Source organism: Phyllostomus discolor, chromosome 14, assembly GCF_004126475.2.
Source record: "Phyllostomus discolor isolate MPI-MPIP mPhyDis1 chromosome 14, mPhyDis1.pri.v3, whole genome shotgun sequence".
Classification (NCBI taxonomy): domain Eukaryota; kingdom Metazoa; phylum Chordata; class Mammalia; order Chiroptera; family Phyllostomidae; genus Phyllostomus; species Phyllostomus discolor.
Genome location: NC_040916.2, coordinates 37976156 through 37991966, shown reverse-complemented (window position 1 = coordinate 37991966; position 15811 = coordinate 37976156). Strand labels below are relative to the sequence as shown.

Genomic DNA, 15811 nt, shown 5'->3' with positions numbered 1-15811 from the left:
AAAAGCCCAGAGCAGTATTAGATGCCAGAAGAGGCCGGCTTCCTTCCCCGAGGGAAGAACCGAAAAAGGACGGACACGAGAGCACAGGTAGATTGCACTCAGGCTGGTTTCCCATGGGAAACCATTCATGCGGTGGGGTGATGTCCTTGTAGAGCAGGGCTTAGCTGGGACCCGAGGCTCTCCCAGGGGCCTGGCACGCGAGACGGCACCCTTCCGTAAGTTCGGTTAACCCTATTCCTGAGTTCACACCGACTCCAACCCTCTCACCTTCCACTGCCCTAGGACTTTCCTCCTCTTAATCCCAGCTCTAGATGTCAGAAGCTCTTCTCTTCCCCTCCCGTCTCCCCCTCCCTAATCCCACCATTGGCTCATCAGTTATCCCGTTGACTCCACTCCGCGAGGAAGACATTCCCCTGGCCTGACTCACTCAGTCCTATTTCTCCACAGGAATCCCCTCACCGCAGACCACAAGGGCCCTGACTAGCTCATGTTTTGTGTTAATGGATGTGAAATCGGAGCAAACCCCCTCGCCAAAAGAAAAACCACCCCAAACTCTCCCACACAGGTCTCAGCAGGTTACACAAATATTAGTCCTATCATCCAAATAAATCTGCCCCCATGGCCCAGAGCTATGGCTCCCTTCTGCTGCCTGTGCAGAGCGAAGCTGTTCCACAAACATGCAGGGACCCCAAGGGATGCTGGAGAGGAACTGGGGAAGGGGGGCATGGCTGTATTCAGAATTCCTTGTGTAGGCTCCTTAATCCACAGCCTGCTGTCAATACTTTATTGTTCTGAAGTAAGTCTTGATGGGCTAGACCAGTTAAGGGGCTTTGGTAAGAGTGTCTGTTGGCTGGAGTTTGAGGCATAATTAAAACTTAGTATCTAAGATAGTTTCATACTGTCATTTTATAGATGAGAAGATAGTGGCTCAGAGAATTTGAGTATCTTGCTTCAAAATATCAAAAACAGCTGTGATTCCAACCCATGTCTGTTATAACTGCAAATTTCTACACTACTCTGCTCCTTTAAAATGTCAGCAGGCAAGAGATAAATAACCACTGTTCAAATCACATAAAAATAGGACATCACAGTGTCATACCCTCTCGCTGACTATCTGCTATGTCTGGAGACTCGGTGACTGCAAGCTTAGTTAGGCAGCGGGTAGTAGCCTAGAAGGAACTCCCTATTGAACAACAATGATCACCAGGACTGGGAGAGTCACTGAACAAAGATTTGTTGAATAAATGGGGAAAGGCTGCTTTCTAAGCCGTTTACCACTGTGGCCCCAAGGCCCTGCTCCCTTTCCCTCTACAGTCACTGGATCCCGCTCCCAGCCTCAAAGGTGAGGATCCTCTCCTGCAAACTGCCAGAGCAAGAGCTGTCTGCCCGCCTGCTGCGCACTGGTGCCTCGGGTGGGCCCTTGAGATCAGGACTGCTCCCCTCCCCCACCTCCACGCATCGTACATCTTGTTCTCCGTGTTCCCTCACCTGCTGACCACCAGAGTAATGCATGGAAATGCTGTAGAGTTTAAATGCATGGAGAGTTTAAAAAATAAAATTCCAAGGCCTAGACAGACTTACTACACCTGCTTCCTCAGGATGTTTCCGGGTATTCTAATGATCTGGCAGGCATGGGTACCACGGCATGCCCTCACTTTGAACGGGCAGCCAGTGAGCAAAAGGGCCAGTGCTGTCTGATACAGACTGAAAAGGGGAGAGAGATTGGAAGAGAATGTATGTTTGTATAGTTATATAATTTTTTCCCTTACAAAACACAGCAGTTGATAAACATATGAGCATATGAATGGAACCTTGTCCACTGTGGCTAACTCTCATCTAACTCTCAATAATGGACGCATGTTGTAGCCTAAGAGTTTCTTCTGGGGTACAAGGAAGTCTGCTCAAACTGACCCAGGGAAGAGATATGTGGTTTCATCTCTGTCCCATCCACTCTCAGCCAGGTGGGAACGAAAGGAAGCTCTCTCCAGGTATCCTTCCTCATGCACACACACGAGTGTCAGGAAGCCAGCGCAGGGGAAGAGAAACATGAGCCTTGACTGTGTGCTTTAGTGCAACTCATTTGCTCTGAAGATCGCTTCTGACCTCCAGAGCAGGCAGTCAGAGAGCTGCTTGGTTTCTCGCATTCCCTGTCAACTCCTTCCCAGGGCTCGGGAACCAGCCAGGACACCAGAGTCCCTCCGGATTACGCTCCAAGTCCTTAAATAGAAGCTATAGCATCCCAGGGTTGAGGGTGGAGGAAGGTGTGCATGCAAAGATCTTGTGCTTTCGAGTCAGGAGGTTTGAAGTGGAGGGATGAGTGAGGTATTTATATGTTCAGGTCTGGTCCAGCCACTCCGCCTTCTTGGGGGCCTTGCAGGTGTGGACGTCCACAGTGTTTCTGCACTCCTTGCACCGCACCGCACAGCACCAGTGGAATTTGCATTCACACTGGGTGACCCGGGTGACTCGAGTTGTGTCGTAGCCTCGGCCACAGCACATGATTTCACATCCGTCTGTCCCTTTCGATGTCTTGCTGCAGACACGGCCTGCAGTGCCCAGGGAACCTGGGTTGGGGAAGAGAGACAGTGAGAACCAAGTTGGCGCTTATTCACTCCAGCTGCTCTGAGTTCCCTTACCTGCATGCTTGCCAGGAAACCCTGAAGGATCTCTTCTCCTGAAAATACCCCACTGGCAGGCCTGATCACCCCCTCCCGGCCCTCCACTCACCACTTTTCAGCTATGTGATTTGCAAGTCAGTTCATCCCTCTGGTCTTTAGTTTTCTCATATGAAAATAGGCGTAATAATAGCATCTAACTCAGTGGGCTGTTATGTTATCTCTACAATCTCTATTCAAACCAGGTGAACTGATATCTTGACGGGGGGTAGGCATGCCCCTAAGGAACTCCTGACGAATATCCCTCGCCTTACCCTGGCAGTGGGGACTCTTGAAGGGCAGGGATGATGTTTCCCCGTGCACAGAAAATGCTCAGGACCTCATTCTCACTGATTCTGGCAAAGGAGATCCTGACAACAGATCATAAAATGATAGAATTTTGGACGGGATGGATCCTAGACAGTATCTCCTCAACCCTCTCCCAGAGGGGGGAAAGTGGCTAGCCTGGGAGTTCAAGGCGGGAGTAAATTAACTGACTTCTATAGCAGGGGTCTGCACATCCCACTGGGATATGGGAGGGAAATGCTAGAGCTTCTGTATTTGTGTTTTTTACTCTATCGATTTAAATATACCTATTCTGTATTGTGTTTTTTAAAAAATATTTTATTTATTTAGTTTTAAAGAGGGGAAGGGAAGGAGAAAGAGAGGGAGACAAACATCAATGTGTGGTTGCCTCTCATGTACCCCCTACTGGGGACCTGGCCCAAAACCCAGGTAATGTGCCCTGATTAGGAACTGAACCCGCAACACTTTGGTTCGCAGGCTGGCACTCAATCCGCTGAGCCATACCAGCCAGGGCTATTGTGTTTTATAATGTACATATTAGTACAGCAGAACCTAGATATAATTCATAAGTGAATATACACATATGAGAGGTGCATGCTCAAATTTTTTCAATGATAGGAAGGTACAATTTACAATGTCAGAAGACCACTGCTGCGGGGTGTGGCCGACTAGGTCTTCTATGTGTGCTGTTCTCCTAACTGCAGGAGTTGGGTCTTAAGTCCTTCATGTGCACGGGAAGTCTCTTCTACCCTCTGGAGCTGAGACATCCAGTGTAGTAGCCACTGACCAAATAAGATCACTTAGACTTAAGGTAATTAAAGTTAAATAAATTTTAAACCTTTAAACCTTAATTCCTTGGTCACACTAGCTGTATTTCAAATACTCAGTAATCACATGTAGCTCAGTGGCTACTGTGTTAGAGAGCTCAGATGGAGAACGCGTCTGTCATCACAGAAGATTCAGTCGGACAGCACTGCCTTGAAGGGGATTCCTGGCTCCATATTCCCTTTGGGACGACTTGGACCCTTTGAATTCCAGGGCCCACTTTGGGTTTTATGAGACTTAATTTTATGCCTCTGAGAAAACGCGTATGTGACTCACATCCCTCCTAATTCCAAAGATCCTTCCCCAAAGGGGCATGCTAGGTGTGGTAGTCAGCTAGCATAGGCTTACACCTAGGATGTGATGAAATGATTTCCGGGCATTTAGAAAGTAGTCCTCTCGATTATACCACAGGAAATCACTGGGGGAATCAGATGGGCTCTTTCAACCTTTCTGTCTCAGCACCCTTTAAAGTACACAGGCTGTTTTCTCTGTTATGTGGGTAAAGCCCCTTGCAGGTTCTGTGTCCAGGTCTGCTCTGAACCACTTGACTCTCCAGCAACGACAGTGATGGGTGACAACACAGCACCAAAGCCCTGATGGGGTGGTTCACTCAGTTGGTTGGGCATCGTCCCGCAAAGCGGAACAGCACGTGTTCGATTTCGTCAGGGCACGTGCCTGGCTTATGGGTTTGGTCCCCTGTCAGGGTGTGTATGAGAGGCAACTGATCAATGCTTTTCTCCTTCTCCCTCCCTACCCCTCTCTCTAAAAGTAAATAAATAAAATCTTTTAAAGAAAAAAGAAAACAGTTCCAAAGACAGCTGAGGTTTTTCACTCCACCTCACCCAAGTCCTGCCTGCTGAGGCTGAGTCTGGGAGTCCAGGACAGTCACCAGGGGAAGAGCCGCTCGGGGCATTGCACGTTGTTCCAGTTTACCCTATCTGAACCTGAAATCGGACCCGAGATGGTAACCTCCATGCCTTGGGGTAATGCCACATCACCTTCCAGCATCCCCAAGAATTCCACCACAATTACCTGTCACAGATATTTGCTGCCTCCTGCCAGTGGTCAGCCCTCATAGGGAGCTCCTCTTTCCTTGCTTCCCCAATTCCGCGTTAGTGTTCAACGGCAGCACACCGGATGGAGCCTTCCAAGGTCATTTGTGGTCTGATCCCAGCCATCCTTCTACTTCTAATCTGCCTCACCGGAAATCTTCGCTCGGTCAGATTAACCTGCTCCCTGTCCCTGGAACCGATCACGCACCACCTACCATTCTGCTTCTGCGTGGCGTGGACAACATCTGCCTGTTCTCTCCAGCGACCCAGATAACCCCCACACTCCGGAAACGGCTTACACTCCACGTTTTCAGACCAGCTTCTCAATTTCTCTAGTCATCTGTCTTTTGCCCTTACGTCTGTCTGCCTATTACGTCTTATTCCTTAGCTAGACTGTAAAAAGCCGGAGACTTAGGGCTGCATCTTAGGCTTCTGTGTGGCCCACACATTGCTCGGTACTGAGAACAGGTGACTCATTCAGGAGTCACTGAGCAGTTCCTCTCACTTCTGTGTATCAGACGGACCTCAGGCCTGCAGGCGCTGAGCGGCCTCTCCTCTCTGACTGGGCAGCACTGGCTGGCAGGCCGAGTCATCAGTCATGGATCTCCTTCCAAGGTTTTCATGTCAGGAGGAGACTGACTCTTCCCACAGCATCCCCTCCCTAACTCCTGAGGATGAACAAACCGTGACTACTCAGGGGTGCTGGCACTAGGTCTCCACGTCCCCACCTGCTTTCCCTACTCACCTGCAGCCTTGTCCAAGACACAGTAGTCTGGGGAGTTGTCAAAGTAGACGAGGTCAGTCCTGGTGGCACGGCGATAGCCTTGGCGGGCTGCTGTGAAGTTGGCACCGTCCTGTGTGGCTGTCACCTGCACAGCCCCGTCATAGCGCCGCCGTAGGTAGTCACCTGTGCGACGGAAGTCTGAAAGTGCACGCCAGCAGGTGCGCAGAGTACAGGAGCCACTCACGCCGTGGCACTTACACTCCAGCTTCAGAAACCGCCGCACAGCCTGGGAGGGAGGGAGGGAGGCAGGTCAGGGAGAGGCAGCCAGGCAGGGCACTTTAGTCATCCCTCGAACTAAAAACATGAGTGCTCTGAGGTCTGCAGGACCTGGTCTTGGCTGCCCTTTGGTTGTTCTTTCCCCCATCAGATCCCACCCATTCTTCCTGATCAAATTCAAGAACCTCTTCTTCCAGGAAGCCTTCTTGGATCCACAATGCTCTCCTTTTCATGATAGGCTGTTTGAACTTTAGGGCCACAGAATTCTGTTGGTGACTACAGCATGCTGGCACGTCGGGTATTTTGGAGTTCAAGGTACCATGCCTTCTGCTTCTGTAGCATGACCTTTTCCAGCATAGGACTGGGCACACAGGAGGTGCTCAGGTACTAGTGAGCTGACTGGAGCAAGCCCTCATCCTCCTCAGTCTTTACGGAAGTATGCTTTTTCCTGCTTAAAGAGTTATTTCCCTCCTTTTCTCCACCTGTCCCTACTTTCCACCTTGTGAAGACTCTATGCAGCTGGCTGAACCTAGGCATTCCCAAGCTCCCTTGCATTTACTGCTCCTGTCCTGGGGGTTGGGGCACTTGGGAGCAGCCCAGAAGCTGTCAGCACTTCCACCTTCATATCTAGTCCATGAGTACACACCCAGTCACCCCCAGCAAACAGGAGCACACAGGCGCAGCCGCGAATACTGACCGTGCGGCCGCAGCGGTTGTTGTGTAAGTTCATGAGGGCCCGGGCATCCTTGAGCCTCTTCTCCTTGGCATCCACGAAGGCCTTGGCAAAGCGAACACCATAGTGGATGTTGTCGCTGCAGCCACCCCAGTCAAAGTCCCCACGCTGGTCATGGTGTCTGCCACGGGTGTAGGGGTCACAGCTGCACACACTCAGTTCACCCTGGCTGCAGGCGCGGGTGATGGCGTGGACCACCCCAGCTGATGAGATGGCATATACAAATGCTGCCTCCCGGCTACCTAGAGAGAGGGGGGTGCAAGTGTGTCTCAGGAAGGTCCCCTTCTTCAGCCCACAGAACCCCCAGCTGAAATTTCTCTTCTATTTTTTTTCCTAGAGCAGCCCCAGCACGCTCTTTATTTAAATTGCCTCTCCCTTCCTAGATCATTCTCCAGAACAGCTGTCCCCTTGCCCTACCCCTCACTACTGTCTGTCTCTTTCTTTGTACAGCTGACTTCCTGGGCTAACCTGTACTCTTGCTTCCTTGCAAACTCCCTGGATCCACCCATGAAAAAGCTTCAGGTGAACTGTCGCCTCCCACGGAGTGCCAACCCCTGCTCAGCTGCGCCTGCCCTCGTCTCCAGTCCACGCCTTTTCAGGCCCACTCTGCTGGACAGTTCCCCAACAGCGGAGACCCCAGCCCGGGGGGGTCAGCCTCTTCGGAGAGATAGGCTACCTTCCCCTGCCTGCTTCCTCCCTTCCCTGCTCTCGAGGAGGACTGATGAATCCTCACTCCTGTCCCTCTGATACTTCTGGTTTCCCATCTCATTCCCTTTCTCCTAGTTTACCGTCGTCTAGCTCTGCTTAGCCTTTTTTCGCTGAGCTGGGGCCAAACCGCAAACTCTCCAAATGTTTACATATCACCTTTCTGTTTATCCCGTGCCCCATCACTGTAGTGTCTGGAGTATCGGAGCGAGGGCAGTGATTGTGGTGATGAGAACCTGGTACTCAGCCTGGCGGTGCACGGAAACCCACATACTGGGGGTTGGGGAGGGACAGGCAAGGGAGGAAGACAGAGGGAGGCACTTGAGAATGCTGCTGCTTTGTCCCATCTTCCCAGAACACTGGGACTTAGAGGGGCCTCTGGCTGCACATCTAAAGTCCTGAGGCTCTGCTCCCAGCTGTATCCTGGGCCGTGCCCACAACCGTTTCTCTGATTATGAAGTAGTGTATAGGACAGGGAGAGGGGATCACACCTCCCCTACCCACTCAGCACCCCAAGCACAGGACGGGAAGGAGGCGCTGGGCAGGGAGGAAGAGGCCCCTACTTCTGAGCATGACGCGGCCAAAGACAGTGTGGTCCCGGTCCAGGGTGGTGCAGTTCCAGCGGTGGTGGCGGAACTGGTGCTGGCACTCTCGGATCCACTCTCGGGCACCCTCGCCCACCGAGCGCATGATGTCCGGGTAACGCTGGCACAGCTGCCGCTGCCGGCTCACCAGACCCGGGATATTGTCACAGATCACTCGGGTCCCCAGTGCCCCGATGTACCTGCAAGGTGGAGATGGTCTTGTCAGAGCATCTGGGCCCCTTTCCTGCAGCAGGAGAGGACTAAGGAGGGGAAAGTTTTGGCATTCAGACCTTGGAGTGGTTCCTTCCCCTTTCCCAGCCCCCATTCCCTGGGGCTGATGGGTAGAACCAGTGCCCACAAGCTCTGGAGAAGTAGTTATATAGTTGCAGAGAGAGTAATTGAGTGGTCTCCCAGCATCACCAGTTCCCCAGCCAAAGGCCAAAGCGATACACATCGCAGCACGCAGGCCAGGCATGTGTCACATACACAAAAAGCTGTGGGCATGTCACATAAACCCATTGCCTGTTTATTTAATAAACATTAAGAGCCTCATGGAAAAATAAACTAACAAAACGAGAGTCTGAGATAACACTCGTACACCCACATGTAAGAGGCATGTCCTGCATGGTTGGTCCGTGAAGACATGGGTTGAGGAAGAAGGACGGAGACAGGGAGGGGCCAGCGAGCAGGGACACAGAGGGCAACTCTGAGTAACGTTTACAGCCCTTGTCAGACCCATGCAGCTGAATGGCCCATTCCCAACCTGAGGTCTGGGGAGGAAGACCCCACTCCCAGCTCTCCTCCCCTTACGCTGTATTTCCAGGCCCATGGCCTTTTGTAGCTGATGAGTCTTGATTCTTTCAAACCCTCCTCCCCAGCCTATAGGGCAGGATGTCCTGCATGGGCAGAGGACTATTGCTGTGGGAAGCCCAAGGCCAAGGTGAAGCAAGACAGTGACACTCCCCATATTCCAGTCCCCAGTTTGCCCAGTATGAACTATTTTAAGAAGGTCATTGGCTACTAAAGGCTACTAAAAGATGGGTGGGTTGCTAGAGTCATTCTCAAATTTCTCCGGGCAATATTTTCTCTTCATTTAAACACTCTTAGCCCTGGACTCCACCACGAGCCTTGGGAGGACCATGTCACAGAGAAGGCAGGACTGTATCATCACTTTTCCCCCCACAAGGCCACCAAATGAGATCTGACCCATTCACCCACTTCTCACGCCCCCTTTATCTCTCCAACACCCAGCACCTTCCTGATTTGCTGGGAATTCTCCATTCTCCTGTCCTAACACATCAAGGGACGCCTTCTCGCCCCTTTTCTCAACAGGTGGGGGCCACGGAGGGCAGTTGCTGCCACAGACAGGAAAGATTTTGGTTTGGGCTGTGAATGAGCCTGTGGTTTGGGAAAGAGCCCCATATGGGCCTAGAAGTGGGTGGGGAGAGGGAGGGTGGCCAGTGGGTAATGGGGCAAAGCCGGACTGCCCCGGGCTCTATGTGCCCCTTTCCCCCATTCCTACGCCCCGCCCTCACCCACAGACCGGGTCACCACTGGCGATACCAACTAAAACAAACACGAGGAGGGCCGAAGCTCGCCTCTTCTGGACCTCAGCAGGGCTGATGGGGCCCATCTGTCCCGGGGGAGGGGGAGCGGGAGCGGGCTGAGCCGGCTCTGAGAAATCCCATGGAATCAGCGTCCACAGCACTGTCCATCAGGGCAACAGCTTCCAGGAACAAACAAAATAAACACCCCGGGCTGGGCCAGGCCGGAAAGGGCCTCCTGACGCACAGCCCGGAGTTACACCCACTGCCGCGGTGCTTTGTTTGGAGATTCAAGACCGTTGGAGCTGGAGCCCGTCCCTGTCTCACCACCATTCTGCTTCCCCAGTGCAGCCCGAGCACTGCCCTAAGCAATGGGTGTTTGTTTGTTTTTTATTGGGGCTTGGGAAGAGGGGGGTTAGATGGGAATGGGAGACCAGTCATCCAGCCCTCATGAGACAGTCTGGAGTGAGGCAGGCCAGACTCTGGCAAAAAGTCCTTCCTGTGGTCTGACTTAAATCCACTCTGCTGTAGCCCACATTGGTCCTCCTTGTCACATCCTCACTGAGCGTGGGAACAGCTGTTCAGTATCTGAGATGGGAAGATAGTTAAGTTTCTCCTCCTACCACCCCACTAAGTAGCTACTTCAAGATTCTGTAGAACAGGGTGCTTGTCTGCTGATCAGTGACCCTGAGCCGGGGCCCCAGCCCATTCCCTTCTCAGCTCAACACGTGCCCACAAAATGCCTGCCATGTGCCAGGCACTTAGCCCAGCTGTCAGGGGCACCAAGACGTTTACGGGCTGGTAGTGGCGAGATACCCCTGACTCCAGCTGTTTACCCATCCAGAAGTTTTCACTTCCTTCCCAGCTTCTGGCCCCAGAACGATTTTCTTCACCTACTCTGACTATCCCTTCCTTTGACAGAGTGACTCATATCCCACTATGGCTCTAGCCCCTTGCCACTCTAGGTGTGGTCGCCAGAGCAGTATTTGCATCACCTGGGGATCTGCTGGAAGTGCAGAGCCTCAGGGCCCATCCCGGGCCTACCGAATGAGGATCTGCACTTTCCCGACATCCCCAGCTGATCTGCATGCACTGCTCCGTGAAGGCATGGGTTTTTGTCTGTTTTGTTCACTTCAGCATCCCCAGCACCGAGAACAGTGTGTGGCACACAGTAGGTACTCAATAACTACTTGTTGAATAAACCCTAACCGCTCTGATTTACCCCCAACCCTCCTCTCCCCCTTGGCCAGTCATGAACTTCACTTCAGTTACAGCGTCACTCCTCGCGGACACCGCCAGCCTAGCTGCAGATGGTTTATGTTCGTGTCTTGTTAATGAGGCCGGGGAGCCTCTTCTGATTTCCCCTTTTATAGTCCCCTAGGGCACACAGTTCAGGCCAGCCCAACGGGGCTTTGAGCACAGGGATAAAACCCTTACCCTCCCTGAATCTCTTAATACAACATCATTTGTATGGTACCTTACAGTTTACACAACATTTTTCTACACAAAGATCCTGAGAGAGAGGGGAGAGAGAGAGAGGGGAGAGAGAGAGAGAGGGAGGAAGAGAGAGAGAGAGGGAGAGAGAGATCTCCATGTTACAGGTGAAGAAACTGAGGTTCGGGAAGAATAAGTGATGATACTCAGCTCTATCCATCAGAGCTAGTCAGAGAAGAACCAGGGGAACCAAGGACATCTGGCTCCAAAGTCTACATGCATTTTCATTCCAAGGGCAAGAAGGCTTAACCGGGAGTAGGCCAATCTGACTTCAGAATTGGTTGAACTTGAGTTTCTTGCTCCTCCCTTCCTATCCCTCACTTTCTTCGTATGTGAAGTGGGGATGACAGTAGTATCCACCACACTGGACCGCTGGAGGGATTGGAGAAAGTGATGCGCACAAGTGTTTAGCCTCAGTGTCTGGAGCTTAGTGAGGGCCCAGTAAATGGCAGCCACTGTTGGCAACAACGGTGTGAATGTTACCCCACTCTGTGCTTCTCCCTCTGTGAATCCATGGCTCCGTCTGGCTCTCGCGATGCCCTACAGCTGAGCCCCTGCAGAATGCAAAATGGAGCAGGGGAGCACATGCCAGGGGCCCCCTGATTCTTGTTCTGTCTGTTAAAGACTGTGAAGAGACATCACGTCCTCCTCCAGTTACACAGTGGGAGAGGGAGGGCGTGGCTGGAGGGGAAGGGCAGGGCTGTGAGGAAGAGCAGGCTGTGCGCTGGGGAGAGCGTTGACCTGCTCCGGAAGGGAACTCGGACCCACATGTAGTCCACAGTGTCTCCTTGAGGGGTTGTACAGGATGCCACCCTTGCTGGTTTTCTCCTAAGGGGAAGAGATAATGCCCTTGGGGGCCTGGCCTGCCTGGAGAGGGCAGCTTTCCACTTTATCCCCGAAGGGATGCCCGGGGAGCAGGCACCTGGGCCTGCAGCGGGAGGGCGAGAGGCCAGGAGATGGAAATAGCCTCTGCACTCACTGCCCAGCCTGCCCCGCTGCCCCCTCCTCCAGTTCACAGGGACCGCTGTGTCCCTGCCCCCCCTGCCTGCCTCCCCAGCTAGCTCTCCCACCCAGGGTGTTTTCCCCCGGACCTTTAATATGAACCACGTGGGGAGGAGGAGGAGAGTGAGAAAGAAAAAGAGAATAGCCAAAGGGACAGAATTCGGACTCGGGAGAGCTCCAGGTGGGTTTGGGGAACCACCTCCAGGGTGCTGAAACTACCAGGCCGGCTGACTCTTCCTCACCTGAGTACCACATGGTCCCCAAGACAGCACCCCCCCCCCCCCCCCCCCCCCCCCCCCCCCCCCCCCGAAGGAACCACGAGTCCCTAAAAGCAGGCTGCCCTCTGGGATGGATAATGATGTTCACCCTTTCTCTACAGGGCCACCGACGCGGCATGTGCCCAGCCAGACTGGGCCCTTGAGGGTAAAGGGTGGCTCTGAGCTCCCTCTGAACTTGGAAAGGCTTTTCTCCTCACCCCCTTCTTCCCTTTCCCTTTCTAAAGGAATGTTTCAAGCCAGATGTAAGATATGGGCCTCCCTGCTCCCCCATCCAGAACCCCCCTCCTTGCCTTCCCCAACACTGCAGAGATAAAAAAGATCCAAAAGAGAGATTTTTCTGAAACAGGAAAACGGGGTGGGGGTGGGGGGTGGGGATGGCGAGCAAGAGACGCATCTTGAAATGATAGGAATCTTCGGCCCAAGCTCGCTGGCCCCTCAGCCAGCTACCCCTCATCCTTGCAGCCAAAATTCCGAGTCCGGAGGAGAAAAGCCACAGGGCGCGAGGGGAGAAGAGACCACACGCCGAGGTGGCGATAGGGTGGGGGAGGGCTGGAGAGGGGCAGAGAGAAGAGAGGAAGGGGGCACTGCGTGGGCAGAGAGGAGCGACGGTGCAGTCCGAGAGGCCACTTGGGGGTGGAGAGGAAAGGTGAGAAGCCCGAGCCTTTTCCCAGGCCAGCTCTCCCCTGCCCTGCTCCGCAGGAGGAGGAAGGCGAGCACCACCCAGGCACCGGGCGCAGGGGCCTTGCAGACGTCCAGCCGGTCTGCACTGCCCTGTGGCTCCTCTGCCCTCTGGCGAAGCGTCCGGAGTCTAAGGCCTGCAGGAAGCCTGCGGACGGGGTCTCGGTGGTTTGGGGCGCCACGAGCCCCTAGTTCTCCGAGGGGACAGAGAGGGTCGTCGGGGCGGGAAAAGGAAGCCGGGAGGGGGATGTCAGGGTTCCAAGTGGCATCCTTAAAACAGACGCTGGAGACGGAAGCCTAAATTACGCAAACCGGAGTGTTTTGTTTTAACCGTGGGAGTTAACGGGGCAGCTGCGGCCTCACCGAAGCCGCGCGGCGTGGCTGGGCGGGCGGACTAGCGAGGCTCTTCCACCCTCGCGCGCCGTCCGCTTCACCGCCTCCCAGGGCGGCGACCGGGGGCGATCACGCGTTCTCGTTGGAAGGCCGCAGATAGGTGGCTGACTGCTTTCCGAGTCCACCCCGGGAGGACCTCGGAGGGCAGCTCGTGCCCGGGAAGGACTGAGCTGAAGCACGGACGCAGTACCTGGGGGTCTGGAAAGCCTACGCCACCGGCGTCCCTGCTCCAAATACCCCGCACCCACCTCCTCCGGAGGAGAAGGCGCCCCCCCCCCCCACATCGCCCTCGCTGCTGCCCGCGTCCCTCCGCGACTTCGGTGACAGCCCTTCCCGGAACGTGTCTAACTCCGTCGAGGCGCCGACCTAGTCTCCGGAGCTGTGGGTGCCGGGACCCGCGTCCTCTCTCCCGGCGCCTCCGGCCTCTCTGACCCGGAGCCTCACCCTCCCAAACCTGCGAGCCGCACTCACCACCAGGACGTGTCTACGCGGGCCGGCAGCGTCAGCAGCAGCAACAGCAGCAGCAGCAGCAAGCAGGCAAGACTCAGGCGGGCTGAAGCCCGAGAGCCGTCGGGGGCCGCGGGTCTGGGCGCGGGCGCGGGGACAGGGGCGCGGGAGCGCCGAGGGGGGAGCTGCGCGGCGTCCTCCGCACCACCCGGCTTCAGCATAGCTCCCCAAAGACTCCTGCCGCGCGGCCCGGAGGGGCGAGGACGCGGCACCGGCTGGGGGTACTCAGGCTGCTCCTACTCACCCCCCTGGGGGGCCATAGGCTCGCGGTCGGCTGGGGACCTAGGGGCACCTGGGCTCCAGGAGTCGGGGAGCGGGGTCCCGGAGAGGGACGCAGGGAGCTGTGTCTGGAAGCCGACGGCGGCGCTCGGGGTGCGGTGTCAGGGGGTCGGCGGCGCGGAGTGGGGCTGCGGGTAGAGTGTGCGGACAGCCCCTCCGGCCGCGGGCTCTCATTGGACGGCGCGGGGCGGGGCCGAAGCTGGGGACACGCGGGGCCCTCAAGGCGGCTCCGCCCGCGCAGCCCCGGCCCTCCGCTGCGCCCTAGGTGTGGCGGCCGCCTCCGCCCCTCGACGCCGGGGCACTGCACCGCTCCGCTCCCCCACCTGCTCTGGCGGGGTGCGGTGGGCGCAGCGGCGCCCCACTGCGCCCAGAGCGCCCAGTCCCATCCGACACCGCGCCACCGGGTCCTAGCGCCCTGCATTCGGCAGCCCCAAAGTAACGTGGGCGATGGCCGGGAGCGCGGAGCAGGGGCTTGCAGATACTTGCCCCTGTCCGCTAACCTACAGTGACACTGGAGCTGAGCACAGGGGCGCGCACATTTCCTCGGGTCCTCTCTCCGTTCCTGCGCTCCTGTGAAATGGGCACAGTCGGGAAGTTGCGGGCGAATCTCCACTGCCTTATCAGCGGTGCCAACAGGGCGCCCTGGGCAGCCGGCTCCAGGTAGGACTTCTCTCCTCTAGGGCTCGTTGCCCCGGTTCCTCCGACCCCCACCCCACCAAAAAACTTTTAGATTTCGCTTCTGTCCACCTATCCGGCCCTGCTGCTTCCCTCCGGCCTGGGGACCCGCAATCGGTGGCCGAAACAGAGGGGGCACACCTGCGGACCGGATGCGGACTCCCGGCCCGTTACAGCCCGGACTCAGCAGAGCTTCGTCTTCCCCGGCTCCCCCGGTGCCTTGGTCCCCCACCCCCTGGGGCGGGGCTGCGAGTAGGAAAGAATCAGAAACAGCTGGGCGGCTTTGCCGAGCAGAGGCCGGGGTGGGGGTCCTGCCGAAAGAATGGAAGCCCCGGAGCCATTTCTCTCCTTCGCCGTTCCACCCTTCGTCCTCTCCACTGCTCGCGGCCCTCCCTCCCCGCACCGCACACCGCCTGGGGGCGTGGCAAATCGGGAAGGGGTGGGAGGTGTTACTGCTGAAAGTGACTCGCCTCGTCTCCCCCAACACACACACACACACACACACACACACACACACACTCACTCACTCTCCCTCTCTGTATCTTCCCCCCCTCCCCTCCCCTCCCTTCTCCTCCCCTCCCTTTCTCCCTCCCCAGCCCTGCCCCGCCCCGCACTTCCCTGGCTGGCAGGTGGAGCTTCTGGGGGCAGAATGGTCCTTACAAAGACATAAAATTCTTCTTAAAACCCTGGGTCTCCAACTTTGGGGGTTCGACTGAAATCTGGCCTCAACCCCTTCTCCAGCCTCAGTTTCTCCCACCTAACCCCTCATCCCCGGGTCTTTCAGGCCTCTTCCCTCGGTTTATCTAAACTGTAAAGCCCTGGTGTAAACAACACTGTGGAAATCGCCCACCCCACTCAACCCCAGAATCACTGTCAGTCCTTGGTTGGGGGTGTTAGAGACGCGGGAGTGTGAGCGGACAGGGCACAGCTGGCTGCAGAGACGCGGCAGACATCCCGGAGGCAGCTGGGGGAGAGGGGCTCCCAGGGACCTTATCCCCTCTTCTCACCTCTTGCTCCTTTACTCCTCACTTTTTGTGTCAGGGGGCGGAGTGCGTTCATGAGTTCAACAAGTATTTACTTCTTCCCACCATGTGCCAGACCG

At 55.6% G+C, this 15811-nt stretch overlaps 2 protein-coding genes across 3 annotated transcripts in view; one reads left to right on the top strand and one right to left on the bottom strand.

Moving 5' to 3' along the window:
- Positions 1-15811, top strand: part of ST7L (suppression of tumorigenicity 7 like) — a 115970-nt gene that overhangs the window by 73021 nt on the left and 27138 nt on the right. The window lies entirely within an intron of this gene.
- WNT2B (Wnt family member 2B) lies at positions 764-15161 on the bottom strand. 2 transcript variants are annotated; one of them, XM_036015296.1, is made up of 6 exons: positions 14851-15161; positions 13720-14604; positions 7839-8059; positions 6535-6812; positions 5583-5847; positions 764-2564 (listed from the first exon to the last, which is right to left on the bottom strand). In XM_036015296.1, exons 2-6 carry the CDS (start codon positions 13914-13916, stop codon positions 2335-2337), a joined length of 1191 nt encoding a protein of 396 aa, XP_035871189.1. In that variant the 5' UTR covers positions 13917-14604; positions 14851-15161; the 3' UTR covers positions 764-2334. The 2 variants fall into 2 exon arrangements, with proteins under 2 accessions (XP_035871189.1, XP_028358468.1); XM_028502667.2 differs by having other exon boundaries at positions 13720-15161.